Source organism: Rhinatrema bivittatum, chromosome 13, assembly GCF_901001135.1.
Source record: "Rhinatrema bivittatum chromosome 13, aRhiBiv1.1, whole genome shotgun sequence".
NCBI lineage: Eukaryota > Metazoa > Chordata > Amphibia > Gymnophiona > Rhinatrematidae > Rhinatrema > Rhinatrema bivittatum.
In genome coordinates, this window is record NC_042627.1 from 72388805 (window position 1) to 72403272 (window position 14468).

The window sequence follows — 14468 nt, forward strand, 5'->3', positions numbered from 1 at the left end:
GCCTGCCGGACCACCTGGGCTTTCAGGATATCCCCCCAAGTGTCCAGTTGTTCTCGTAGGAAGTCAGTGGAGATGCATGAGTGCAGCAGTAATGTAGCCTGGTCTCATGCCGCTTATGAACAACATTCTGACCTGAGGGCTTCCTCTGGCAAATAAAAGGCCTGCATGTATTTAAATCAATGAGTGCTCAGGGGTGGGGTAGAAAGGGCATTAGTTATAGCGTACCCTCCTGCACTCTCCAGGTATCATTCTCGAGGCCATGGTCAAGCTCTTAATTTCCCAGGTACCTGCTTTTACAACTGTAGCTCGTCACCCCTACCCCCCCAATTCGGGGTGCAGAGGACACAGTCCCGGGGCTAAGTCACAGTTCACTCGTGCCCAGTCCTTTCTACCCCGGGGCATAGAAACCTCCAGGAAACAAGGCGTGGCAGGGGGGATAAATCAAGTTCCTTTCTCTTTGGGATGACTCTCTTGCGCCCATGGTTGCATTCACCGTTTCGTTTCCTCGCTGCAGTGACCGCCTCCAGCCCCACAAAGCACACTGGACACTTGAGCGAGGTGTTTGAAAAGAATAACTTAATGCAACCAAAGTCCTCAATCAAATCGGCTGGTGCTCTTCCAATTAATCCTCAAATCAATCCAAGTGTGCACTTCCAGTCTCAGTCCTGCTCATCTCGGGGTGGCAGGTGGTGGGAGATGAGCTCCTAGCGTGGGATTCCGGGGTCTCCTCTTCTCCTTCCGACCTTACTGGAGCTTTCGGGCAGCAAAAAATGCAAATCTGTACTCCTCGTCCCAGGCAGGAGCGGTGACAAAAATCCCTCCCAACAAACAATAAGGAACAAGATCTTCTCTCTCATGGGTGGCAAGGAAGCCGCTGACCCTCCCCACAGGGCCAATGCTAGCTCTTCTGCTGTCCTGTGCAAACAATCGCCGTCCTGCCTCCTCTTCATTCTGGTTTTGTTTTGTTTTTTTTACGTTTAATTTGTATTCCCTTTCCAGTCAAGACTATGAGGCTCCCTAAGTGAATCTTCCGGCTTTGTGCCCAGCCCTTCCCCCACCATGGCCCTACCCAAAACCAATTTAAAATGATGCATTTATAACAAAGGAACACTCTGCAATCTTCTGAGGTAAAATATCACAATAGCATGCCTTGCTGTGGAGCCAACCAGAAAACCCTGCAAAAAAAAACAAACCCAAAAAGACGCCTGGAACACATATACTGTTTGGTATTAGGACTATTGTAATGCTTGTTGGATGTGGGTTTGGTCCTCAGAAAGCCAGGAGTAAACTGGATTATAATTAAAATATATGAAACCTCCCATACCAAAACAGCACTAACTGCCAGCACTCAATCAGTAACAACCCTACCTATGAAAAGGCAACACTGCAGGCCCTCAAACACCAATACACCCCCTACCAGCCAAGCTGCTATAGATCCCTACATAGAAATGATAGATTAGAAGAATATTTAACCTCTGTCAAAAAGCAGACAGACCTTTCCCAAAGACAGAATAAAGTGACCATAAAGTATAAATGTGTAGCGATCCTGGCTGCTTGGCCGTCCCCCTACCCCCATCAGCAGAGGTGCTCATCGAGCCATGCTCTCTCTCGCTCTAGCTACCTCCTCGATGGCTCCAATGCACAGCAAGGCCAGCCCTATTTAATCTTGCATCTCTCACAACTCGGTACTTCATAATTGAATCACCTGGGCTCGTTGCTTTTGCCCTCCTGCCATGTTTCTACAAGGCCCTTGTGATCTTCTTGCCCTGGGGCCTTCTTGCCTTGCCTTGTGGCCTCCTTGGCGCTCTTGCCTTGCGGCCTCCTTGTTTTGATTTACTTTGTGGCTTTTGGGCCTCCTAGCCCTGCCTTGCCTCGTGGCCTGTTTTGGCCTCCTTGTTTGTTGCCTGTCTTATATGTACTGTATCTTGTTGCCTTGATTCCTGTTTACCAGTGGTAAACAGGAATCAAGGAGTCCAGTCCATGTCTGGTCCTTGTCTTGTCCTGCCTGATCAGGATTCCCTGGTTACTGTTGTCTTCCTTCATTTAGGCTGCCAGGTGGAACGCGATACCCCGGTGGCAGCAGGGCCTCCTCCATTTGGGCCATTGTGAAGGACATGAACCCTCAGTGGCCATGGGACCTCTTCCAGTTGGGCCATCGGGCGAGATGGCAGGGTGCGCTGTGCTGTAGGATGAGCACAGGTCCTCTTTTTCCTGCCCTCCTCCAGATGGGGGTGGGGAGGGGTGGAAATCCTCACAAAGGCAGGCAGAGGAATCCACCAAACTCTTCACAAAAATAGACTTCTCCAAACCCAGACAAACCCTGCCAGACCAATCGGGTACTGCGCCAGGGACCTGCCTCCTACTTGTTCTTATATCAGGCTGTGCGGTCAAAATGCAAGTCACGTCTCCTCCTCCTTCTTCAGAATCACCCAAAAGGTGCCACACTGATTCCACTCACTGCCTGCTTTCATACAGGCCAGCTGAGCGAGCCAATCACTGCCTGCTTTTATACAGGCCTGCTCCGCGAGCCAATCACTGCCTGCTTTTATACAGGCAAACTGAATGAGCCAATCACTGCCTGCTTTTATACAGGCCTACTCAGCGAGCCAATCACTGCCTGCTTTGATACAGGCCAGCTGAGCGAGCCAATCACTGCCTCACTAGAGGCGAGTTCCAGGAATGGGCCACCCCTCCTATATCCTGGTTTAAGGCTCCTCTATTGGAGGCCTAAGGGTCTCTACACAACTCTTTGCTAAATGTTTTTTTACTCTCTTTGCCCTCCAGAGAGGCCAGAAAGAATTGGAGCGACTTGAGCCCTTATATATTTTACATTTTCCTTCTCATTTCTTTGGTTAATGTCTTTCATCTCTACAATAAGACCCTCCAAAGGCTGCGCGGATGTTGGCTTACACACACCTCTGACCAGGTTTATTGCTAGGATTCCTCTTTTTATATTTGTTTGGAAAACCCATAGTGGGCATGGCCGCTGGTTCACTTGCCCTCCTGTAACTAACCAGGTTCCTAAATGTGCCTAATTATACTACAATTAAAACTGGGGAGAAAGAGAACCATTGTAAACCTCTCTTATAATCTGGCGTTTTCCTCTCTTCAGAATGTATAAGAATGCAATCTTCAGTCATGTTGGAGGGGGGTTTGTTTGTTCGTTTTTCTCAAGTTTTAGCCTCCATCTTTAGGAGACAGACTAATCAGAAAGGTATATTATCTAAACCGGGACTGGAAAAACCCAGGCACCTTCGGTTTGGTGTCTGCTGCCTGCCACCACGTGGAAGGAAACAGGCCACGGATGCCCGAGAGCCAGGAAGAGCGGCGGCTGCCTGAAGCCACTAGGGTAGGGAAGGCCAGCGGTGGCTGTGTGCAGGGGGCGCTGGAGCCAGGGATTAGAGGCCAGAAGTGAGCGACGGTGGCTGCGAGAAGCAGTGGCCTCTGGGACTGGGAGCAGCCTAGAGTCTACAGGAATACTGAAGAACTGCGGGGGGGCATAGGCTGGAGAGGGAGGGGAAAACGTTGTGAGGGAGAGGGTAAAAGGTAGCAAAATAAAATCGTTTTAAAAATAAACTAATTAAATATACAAACGGTTTTTCCCCCTGTCCCTAAGAAGTTTTATTGGTGCTTAATTTAAAAAAGATTTTCTATCCCCGATAAAATCCTTTAAGAATCTCTTTGACCAGGGCACTTAAAAAGAAAATAACTTTATAGTAAAAAGTTTTGGTTTTTTTTCATAGTTCCAAAAGTTCTTGCAGATACCACCAGTCTGGCTCTTCTCCAAACGTCTGCAGGTTTATAAACTCAAATGGACGCGAGCTCCACTAGGAAGGGACCAGAGTCCTAAGCGGTCGATTTTAAAACACGTGTATCGGCGCCACAAGCGAGGGCGCGCTAGAATCTTTAAATCAGGCGCGCGCGTTTTAAAAGGCGCCGACCGCGCGAAAGCAAGCTCCTGGTTTTACGAGGTTACTCGAGCACAGCTAGCACGCGCGCTCGCGTGTGTCTTCCATGGGACCTTGTCGGCTTTTTACGCGCGCACTGTCGGTGAACTTTCGAGCGCGCTCGCGCGGGGCACATTCCCGGTTTCCCAGTTAGTCCACCATTGTCCAGTTGACAGCGAGACCTTTCAGACCCCTCTGGCTCTTCATTCTGCACGCCGCCCAGCTGACCTGGGACCCCCTCACCCTCTCCCACAGGCTCGCTCGCGGATAACCGGCGCATGCGCACTGCGGCTTTCGTTTTTGTTTTTTTTTAATTTGGAGCCACGCGCGCAAGTCCTGGCCCCCACCATGTCTCCGCCGTCTGATGTTTGACGCGCACACCGGGATCTACGTGCGTGCTTCTCGGCTTTTTTTTTTTTTTTTTTTTAAACCCGCATCCGCGCACAGGTGGGCAATCCTTGCACGAGCAGGGCTTTTAAAATCAACCTGTGTCACAAATTATGGAGAAACAAACTTTCTCATTTAAAAGTCTTTTCTTCTTTCGAGGGCATGTGGCCCTGCTGAACGCTCTCATTTCAGCTTGGCTGCCTTTTGGATGGGTTGGGAGCCTCCCCGAGCATTTCGAAATCTCCTTTAACAGTTACTTATGACTGGGGTATCTCTTTCCCAAATAAATCACCTCCGCCTTGAAGGCTACCTTGCCTTCTGGTCAAGACAGTCATCCCTCGAAATCTCAAAGGCAGGCACGGATGCATCTTAATAGCCTCACTGCAGTATATGCAGAGTTAATTAATTTTTGTTTCAAACCTCAACTCTTCTCCCAAAGCCATGAAGGATACTGGCTACGTGACGCGGATCTTCCTTAAACGAGAATCCTAGAAACAAAAGAATGGAAGCGGCGGCGACGGACCCGCAAGGACCCGGTACTCTCTGCCCACTTACACTGCTGGTGCGAAGCCACGAGAGCCCGGCGCGTCTCCGGCTTTCATCGCTTCCTGGCGGCACTGATTCGCCCTGCTCTCATCCCAGGCTTTTTTTTTTAATTCTGTTACTGTTTTCGTCTCTGTCACCTCCACGGGGAGGGGGGGGTGAAGAAATATTATCTGAGGTTGTTCCCGAGTCCCTCCTTGTCTGTAGAGTTATCTTTCCTCTGGGGAAAAAAGGTTTGCTTTCTCGTGCCTGATTTGTACTTCTCAGCTCTGTGACTCTCCTCCGTCGTACCTCCCTCCCCTCCCCCGCGGCCCGGATTCCCCTCTTCGGGACTAAGACAAGAGAAAAAGAAGCATTTGATGTTGGGGGAGAAAAAAACTGTTTCGAGGACTGGCAGAAGTGCTTGGATGGCCACTTAAGCAGTCTGTGGTGGTCACAGAAAAGTGTTGAAATCAATTCCTGCAGGAGTCGCGTCTTCTTGTGGTTCGGGGGCGGGCAGGGCAGGTTTCACACCGTACATATTGCCGCAGAGACCGCGGGTACGTTTTGCTCCTGGTTTTTGCACCAGTTAAGTATTGAGTACCCCCAGCACCTGCTGTCGGCTGGAAAAGAGCGCACGTGGATTGAAAATGCTGTCCACCAGCCTTATTTTCCTAAACCCGCCTCCCATCCCACGAAAGCCTCCTCGGGATGCGGCTAAAACCGGCGTGAAGCGGACCACCGGGTGGGCCTCTTAGCTGCATGGAGGGGAGGGGCTGGGTCCAGACGACCCTTTCACCCAGGTAAATCGGAAGTCACCTGTAAATGGACTTTACAAACGAGCCCTCCCTGAGCCTTCTGACCATCCGTGCTGGCCACCCCCTCGCTCTCTGCCCACAGTCTCGGGTCTGAGGAGATTTTATGGGAACATCATTGCAGATAGGTTAGTGTGTCTCATTGTGATAGGTTAGTGTGTCTCATTGCAGATAGGTTAGTGTGTCTCATTGTGATAGGTTAGTGTGTCTCATTGCAGATAGGTTAGTGTGTCTCATTGTGATAGGTTAGTGTGTCTCATTGCAGATAGGTTAGTGTGTCTCATTGTGATAGGTTAGTGTGTCTCATTGCAGATAGGTTAGTGTGTCTCATTGTGATAGGTTAGTGTGTCTCATTGCAGATAGGTTAGTGTGTCTCATTGTGATAGGTTAGTGTGTCTCATTGCAGATAGGTTAGTGTGTCTCATTGTGATAGGTTAGTGTGTCTCATTGCAGATAGGTTAGTGTGTCTCATTGTGATAGGTTAGTGTGTCTCATTGCAGATAGGTTAGTGTATCTCACTGTGATAGGTTAGTGTGTCTCATTGTGATAGGTTAGTGTGTCTCATTGCAGATAGGTTAGTGTGTCTCATTGTGATAGGTTAGTGTGTCTCATTGCAGATAGGTTAGTGTGTCTCACTGTGATAGGTTAGTGTGTCTCATTGCAGATAGGTTAGTGTGTCTCATTGCAGATAGGTTAGTGTGTCTCATTGTGATAGGTTAGTGTGTCTCATTGTGATAGGTTAGTGTGTCTCATTGCAGATAGGTTAGTGTGTCTCATTGTGATAGGTTAGTGTGTCTCATTGCAGATAGGTTAGTGTGTCTCACTGTGATAGGTTAGTGTGTCTCATTGCAGATAGGTTAGTGTGTCTCATTGTGATAGGTTAGTGTGTCTCATTGTGATAGGTTAGTGTGTCTCATTGCAGATAGGTTAGTGTGTCTCATTGTGATAGGTTAGTGTGTCTCATTGCAGATAGGTTAGTGTGTCTCATTGCAGATATGTTAGTGTGTCTCATTGTGATAGGTTAGTGTGTCTCACTGTGATAGGTTAGTGTGTCTCATTGCAGATAGGTTAGTGTGTCTCACTGTGATAGGTTAGTGTGTCTCATTGCAGATAGGTTAGTGTGTCTCACTGTGATAGGTTAGTGTGTCTCATTGCAGATAGGTTAGTGTGTCTCACTGTGATAGGTTAGTGTGTCTCATTGCAGATAGGTTAGTGTGTCTCATTGTGATAGGTTAGTGTGTCTCATTGCAGATAGGTTAGTGTGTCTCATTGTGATAGGTTAGTGTGTCTCATTGCAGATAGGTTAGTGTGTCTCACTGTGATAGGTTAGTGTGTCTCATTGCAGATAGGTTAGTGTGTCTCACTGTGATAGGTTAGTGTGTCTCATTGCAGATAGGTTAGTGTGTCTCACTGTGATAGGTTAGTGTGTCTCACTGTGATAGGTTAGTGTGTCTCATTGTGATAGGTTAGTGTGTCTCATTGTGATAGGTTAGTGTGTCTCATTGTGCGAAAGAGCATGGCTCTCAGCGATGGATCCAGGCCTGGCTGCTCTTTACCCCTGGCCTTTCATGGCCGGGCAGGGTATTGATTTGATGTCTTGGAAATGTCACGCTCCAGACAAGTAAGGGAGCTGCATGTACACAGTTCGCTGAGGAATCTGTGTTTGATTGTGGCCTCGTTTCCCAGTCAGGAAAACTGGTTCCCTTTCCATCTGAGATCACAGGTCCAATTGCATAGCTCTCTGACCTAGGAAACGAATTTAGAGATTATAGGCTTTCCAGTGATATCTCATGGATGCAGATTTTGTAACGTTCTGCAGGGATAAGTGTGATTCTGTGCATCCGAACCTGGGTGAGGCGACCAGCGTTCAGCCAGGGCAGTGCGACGAGTTTACAGAGCCTTTTACCTCAGGGTCACCGGTTCTGGCGTCAGCAGTCATTGCTGTCCCAAAGCCTCTGGTGGCTTTTGTGACCTGAGTGGGTGATGATCTGAGGGCAAACGCCATGGTAATTCAGTAAAGAGGCCACAGTTTGCACAGACAGAGTGAACTACCCTCTCACCCCCCACAGGAGGTCATTTTATAACAGGGTTTAGGAATATTGGCAGGGCAGTGTTGGAAAGCAGCACACGCTCTGTGGCTGCGTGGAGGACTCCGGTGTTTAGTGGTATCATTCACGAGCACTGCATTTAGTAGAAAAAAATATATAAATTGAAAGTGCCTCGGTGAAGATAACGTACCTATAAAATATGTATAAATTTCACATTTTTCTTTTTTTTTTGGGAACAACCCGGGAAACAGCTTCTTAAAGCGTCACACAGTCGTCAGGAAATCCAATTGGATGGTGTCAGCCAAAGCAGTTGCGTGATTGGCCATTGCCAGTTGCCTGGGCTTCGTGTTACATACCCTAAAACTAGGAGCTGTGATCATGCTTTGGTTCAATTTTTTTTTTGGAAACTACTTTTAACTGAGACATAAAAACTTGGGGAAAGAAAATAGAAACTGAAGAAATTATGTACACTTTCAGATTTAACTTGTTGAATAAAAGCATGAGTCAAAAGTGAAAACAAATAATATATTTCTCGGTGCATGCATGAAGACAATGTATTTGCTGCAGTCCATGTGGTTTAACATGTGGCCTACAAGTCAGTTATCGTCATTGCTGGGAATGAAACTAGTATAAAAGTATTGCATTAATTTGCAAATATGTAAAGTGTCTCGTTGAAAAGGAGGGACCTATGTGCTCTCCAACACTTTGGGATAATATTGAGGTCTCATACCCTGCAAAGAATCTCGCTTTCATCTGGACTGATATGGTCTTAAGCGCTCCTAAGGATATGGCCTAACTAATTTCTTTTAAGAGCACACTGTTCCTTGTTTTTCTAAGTGGGAATCTCCCGAACCCAATTGTAGCCCAGCAAAAAAACACATCCTTGTGGCCATCTAAAGCAAATGACCTTCACATCAAGGCCTGCTTGCTGAAAAGGTTCACGTTGAGCTCCTAGGCAAGTGAAGGTTGCAATGATTACAGGGTGACTGCCGCTGGGCAAGTTACTGAATTTCCACCTTCAGCTTGTTCATCTGTAAAACATGACTGAGATCAAACACAATTGCTCGGAGAACTTTTTTTTTTCACGCTGCATGCGTGCTTGCTTGGAGCGTGACATTGCTATGATTTTATATCATTACCACCCCAATGAGTCAGATTTCCGTGACATGCAGGGGGTAAGGAAGATCGCTCGCCCCCATACTGTTTCTGCAGTGTGGTAACCAGTCAAAAAAAAAAAACAAAAACAAACAAAATCTCTACAATCTGGGCTTTGGTTTAAATCAGCTTCGTTGGGATGTAGGAATGTAAAATAATTGGTGTGTCTGGGGCCTGTTACCACTGAGCGAATAATACGTCTGTTTTTCCTTGCAGGTACTGGCTGACTAACAAAATCCACATAAAACGACCAACGACCGGCCTGCTCATGTACACCCTGGCTACTCGCTTTTGCAACAGGATTTATCTGTACGGCTTTTGGCCTTTCCCCCGGGACTTAAACCAAAATCCTGTCAAGTACCACTACTACGACAGCCTGAAATACGGGTATACCTCCCAGGCCGGCCCACACACCATGCCACTGGAGTTTAAAGCCCTACAGACTCTGCACCAGCAGGGAGCCTTGAAACTTACTGTTGGGCCATGTGACGGCACCACATAACGTCTGCTTGTAAGCCAGGGTTCTGTGGATACAGGGCAGAAGGAAGAAGGGTGACCGAAGGCCAGTTCAGCCGCTTGGCTGTAAAAGCAGAATGCAATGACAAAAATGATACTGAATTGCGTATTGTAGTTGTGTAATAGATGTTCAGGAAGGAGTATCCCGTGCTGAATGTTACTGGTCGTTTCACTGCAGAAATGAGCCTTGCCGTGGGAGAAAGCCTTACCAGCAGGAATGAGTGTTGTCCCGTTGCAATAGATCATCCGTTTTGAGTCTGAGCTGCTCTCTTATTCGGAGCTTACCCATCTGTTTTGTTTTTTTTTCTTTGGCCAAAGGCTAGTGTCGAAACTTTGCAGCAGAATTACCGGTTCATCGCCAGAGACGATTCATCTGGTCATGTCGGCTGCGCTCAGCTGAACTGCACCCCCACAGTGAACACTGGGCAATGTAAAGGATGTTGCATGAGAGGCGGCTTATTATCATCACACTGAGCTGTGGGATATCAGTTCATAACTATCTACTGAATTAGGTGAAAAAGCAACCAGTGCCCTGCCATATCAACACTGTGTATTTATGGGAGCGGATTTTGGAAGGGGTTTGTTTGGGAAGACTTAAGGCACAGTAAGGCTAATTAGGACAGGAGGACATGTGACAGTTTTCGAGGACAGAGAGACCAGCCTAGTCTGCGGAATGGACTTTTATAAATAATACTTGACAAAAAAAAAAAGCAGAGAATTTGTCTCTCAGAGGATGTTGAGAACCAAGGACAGTCAATGATGACGCACATAAAATTCACGCCAGCTGTTCCGGGATGAGCCTATACCACAGTGTTACAATAATAAACCCTAAACTTAGGAGGGGTCTGCAATGTGGCTCTTTTTCCAACAGCAAAGAGTAAACGGGAGGTAATTCTTGCATCGTGATAGTGAAGGATGCTAATCTTATCAACGTAGCTCTTTGAGAAGAGTCTCCTTGACAGATGCAGCTCCAACGAGTGGCTTAGATTGGATGACGCTCATCTGTTCACTTCTCTCACCAGTAAGGAACAGCTTTCTTAGCACACAAACTAAAAAACAGAGGTAAAGGAAGAAATGGTCCTGAAAACGTGATTCAGGCCTGGGTCTCCAGGTTTCACATCTGTGTGGCCTAACCAGAGACATGAGGTTACCATTTCTGCAATTTCTCCCTGAAACAGCAAAAGGCATTATGTTATGATGAAATATATTTGTAGGATGAAATTAGGAGATGTATTTTAGCCAAATCTAAGGTTTGCGCTAAAGTCTTACAATGCCGTTTGTGTTTTGCTGAGACCAAATTTATGCCGTGGAGTAAACGTGCATTATTTCAAACCTGGGTGTGAAAATGAATTTTGCTGATTTTTTTTTTTTTTTTTTTTTAGCATGATGAAAATTGTGGGAGTTTTTGCCCATCCTTGCATGCAAAAAATACTTACAGTTTTGCAGGGCTTTCATAATTATTTTTTTCTGCCCAATCTTTAAATCTGGCCCTTAGTCAGCTAGGTTGAAACCCTGCTTTTATGTATATCATGGCAAAGAATCTAAAACACTGGAAAAAGGTGTTTATTGCCACCTCTGGCCTGTTTTTCTGCTTTTTTTGTTCACCCATTACCATAGCATGATAACCCAAATTGGGCCTCCATCCATAGCAGACACGTACGGGAGCTGTGGACTTTAATAGATCACTGCTGGTTAGAAGTATGCAGGAGAGCATGGAATACGCCCAGCCCGCAAAGTTTCTGATTGATAATCTCTTCATGCCTAATTAATACTCCTCTTTCAGAGGAGATAGAACGGAAATGTGCTTTTTTCTGATCAAATAGGACTGCATGTATGGATGTGTCTCCGCAAGGGTCCTCAGTAACATCACTCAGGAGAGTGTCAGCTTGGCCTGCTGTTCTCTTGAAATATTTTTACCAGCCGAGGAATGCATCTTGCTTATTTTGCAAAGATCCCTGTGTCCCATTCTGCACCTGTATCATAGATCTTTTGGGCGTATAGCTCACAATGTCTAGCTGATATCTTTGTGGATACGCACTAGTGCTGGCTCAATGACCTCTGAGAGTTTGTTTCAATAACCAATTTGCTGTGGTGAAATGCAAGTGAATATTCTAGTATTTCTACTGAGAGCATAAATTGCATTTGTAAAGCTAAAAGTAACCGTATGGCTGTAAGATGAGATGTAATGAAAAAATGATTTTGTCATGGCCGGAAAAGAATTCAGTAAAACTACTTATAAAAAAAAAATCAAGTGTATCTTAAAAAAAGACAAATGAAATTAATATTGGCAGAGTAACCTAATACACTTTGGGGCAGATTTTCATGGGCTACGCGCGTAACCCGAGAAAATCTGCCCCTGCGCGCGCCGAGCCTATTTTGCATAGGCTCGGCAGCGCGTGCAAGCCCCGGGACGCGCGTATATCCCGGGGGCTTGCAGAAAGGGGCAGTCCAGGGGCGTGGCTGGGGGGTGTGGCGGCAGTCTGGGGGCAGGGTCGAGTGCTCCGGCACAGCGGCCTGTGCTGGGGCATGGCGCACGGGCAGCTCGTCGGCGCGCGCAAGTTACGCCTGCCTCAGGCAGCTCCCACAGTGGGTGTGCCAGCAGCTGCAGAATGAAGGAAAGAGAGCCATTCCCCAATGTACCTCAGAATGGTGCTAGACATGGTTAATTTGTACCTCCGCTGAGAAACCTTCAGAATGAATGAATCTTGCACAATCTGCATAGCAGCACTGTCTGTTAGTATTAGCAGCAGGACTACCTGTGTATTTTGTGGTACTTTTATTCAGAAATAGCACTGGTACCCCTTCCGAGCATTTGTTGCATGTAAATGAGACCCCCTCTTACCAGGATAAGCTGTTCTCCCAGCACATCATGCACTGATTGCAGGATACAGCTGAAGGACGGCTTTGCAATTACAAACTGAAATGAGTCTGCAGATGCTGGGTGTAGCATTCTACAATGCCGGTGTCTATTGCTTGCCCAGCAAGGAAATAAAAGTGTCTTCATGGCAAGGCGATGATCATCTACAGTGCAACCCTCGTCGGTAAGTCAATGAGTTTGCAAGTCGCTTTTAAACTGCAAAATGAATTTTTTTTTTTTTCATCCATCAGGGGACTGATTTGAAATGGGGTTGTGAGAAAGTTACCTGAAGATCGCACTGTACTCCTGCGGTGCAGTAACGATTCCTTCCCGAGCAGAGCTCTGAGCAGGCTGTGCGTCCGCATTGATTTACAGAAAGGGGCTGTACCAATGTACGTGGCCTCCAGGAGGGACCCACAGCAGTGCTGGGCCTAAGGAAGCCGAGCGAGCGAGTATAGAGCAAGGACGACAATAGGCTGCGCTTGTCTAAGATATTTTATTCCAATATTTGTTCGGCTTCAGAACGTCCACATTGTTTCTCAGTGCATGAAATCGGTTTCCAGGATTTTGGATGCCAGCATTTTGTTCCAGTCGAGGATGCTGCGCGTGATGGGCAGCTGCCGCCGGATCCTCTTCAGCTCCCTTTCCGATATGGCCACGTACTCCTCCATCAGGGCGCTCTGGAACCGATTGTCCACGTCTTGCACCAGCTGCACAAAGTCCCTGGCGGCGTCGGTTCTGTTACTCAGCTGCAGGGCCTCCTCGATGGTCTTGCAGGCTGTTAGGTGGATGTTGCCATCCTCGAAGTAGTGCGCTTGGGCCGAGATGCTGCCCGTGACTTGCGTGACGGGAAACGTCAGGGGGAAGATCCACTCGGACCTCCAAATGCCGTTCCAGAAAGCCGAAGGCCTGTGCTGGTGGCATTCGATGCAGGCCACAAAGATGGCCGCCCCGTCGAGGGTTTTCCGGAAGACCGTGCACGTTCCGTTCCGGTAGTGGCTCTTCACGTAGCCCCTCAGGGCGTTCTGGAAGGCGCCCCGCCAGGCCTCTTCGCCGTTCGCCTTGTCGCCTCTGTCGTCACTGACCTCCTCCAGGGGGTACGGCTGGAAATCGCTGGCCTCCTTGCTCAGGTGGTCGTACTTGAAAGCCAGCTTGGCGTGCGGGTCAAAGAACCGGTGGTCCCCCAGGTCGTTGTGGTGAGTGAGCAGCACTTGGCAGCCGTGCTGGCCCACCTCCACGGGGGTGAAGCTGTCCTTGTCGTGGACGGAGCAGGCGCGGACGGCCTCCTGGCGCATCAGGAAGTCATCGTTGATCAGCAGGCGGATGTCGCTGAAGACGCAGTGGAATTCCCCCGGGAAGGCCTGCTTCAGCAAGCTGCGGACCGACTGCACCTTGCGATCTTTCACCAGCTGCAGCTTGTCTCGCCTGTCTTGGCTTGCCTCGGGCGGGGCTGTGCTTGTTTCCCTGGCCTCGGGTAACGCACATGTACAGCTCAGCATCCTGAAACGAACGGACAAGAAAGCGTTGCTTTTAAATGTAGCCTGTCAGATTTATCCCCCAGTGTGAGGGTGGAACAGGATTGCCAGTTTCTTACACTTTATTAGGGGCCCAAGCTATTACCACTTTTCTCCTGTTACAAACTCTATGAACTCAATATATTTCGGGCAGGGATTAAGTCCTTCCTCTCTCTATCCTAGCAAACGTCCATCCTAAGACCCTTCTGCTGTTTCCGCATGTGTAGGGGGGAGCCAGATCTGTCCCGCTCCATGGCTTGTTAACAGGACGTCTCTGAATTAATTTCAGAGGTAAGCACAGTAGAAACCTTTCATCAAACACAGCAAAAAAAAACAATTTACCTTGTGTCGGGCGTAATACAGAAAGGTGAAACGAGGAAACGTGTGCGGGGCCGACTTTATCTTTTAAGCACAGTCGCGGGAGTGGGGGAGGGGAAGGGTTACATCCTCCAAAAAGGGGGTGGGGCAGGGATGAGCGGTCCCCTCCGAGATGGCCCTTCCGCTGTTGCATGCCCCCCCCCCACCAACTGACCCTCCCCCCCCCCCCCCCCCCCCGGTACTGTCGCACACCGCTCCAGGGGTTGCAGGCCCACGAGCCCCTGGGCCTTCAAAGGCTACGGACTCGACGGGTGCAGCAGTGCTTGTGGGGGGGGGGAGGAGGCACCCCCGTCACTCCAGCACCCCCCGCTTTACCTAGCAAGAAATCC

The 14468-nt window shown here is 48.2% G+C and overlaps 1 protein-coding gene and 1 pseudogene across 2 annotated transcripts in view; one reads left to right on the plus strand and one right to left on the minus strand.

Moving 5' to 3' along the window:
* Window positions 1-10159, plus strand: part of ST8SIA2 (ST8 alpha-N-acetyl-neuraminide alpha-2,8-sialyltransferase 2) — an 80550-nt gene extending 70391 nt beyond the window's left edge. For both annotated transcript variants that reach the window (XM_029575501.1, XM_029575502.1), the window contains one exon: window positions 9091-10159. In XM_029575501.1, coding sequence (XP_029431361.1) covers window positions 9091-9376 — 286 coding nt within the window. In that variant the 3' untranslated portion in view covers window positions 9377-10159. The remainder of the gene's footprint in view (window positions 1-9090) is intronic.
* A 2569-nt stretch (window positions 10160-12728) lies between these two features.
* On the minus strand, window positions 12729-13659 carry LOC115074750 (annotated as a pseudogene).
* Window positions 13660-14468: the final 809 nt, after the last annotated feature.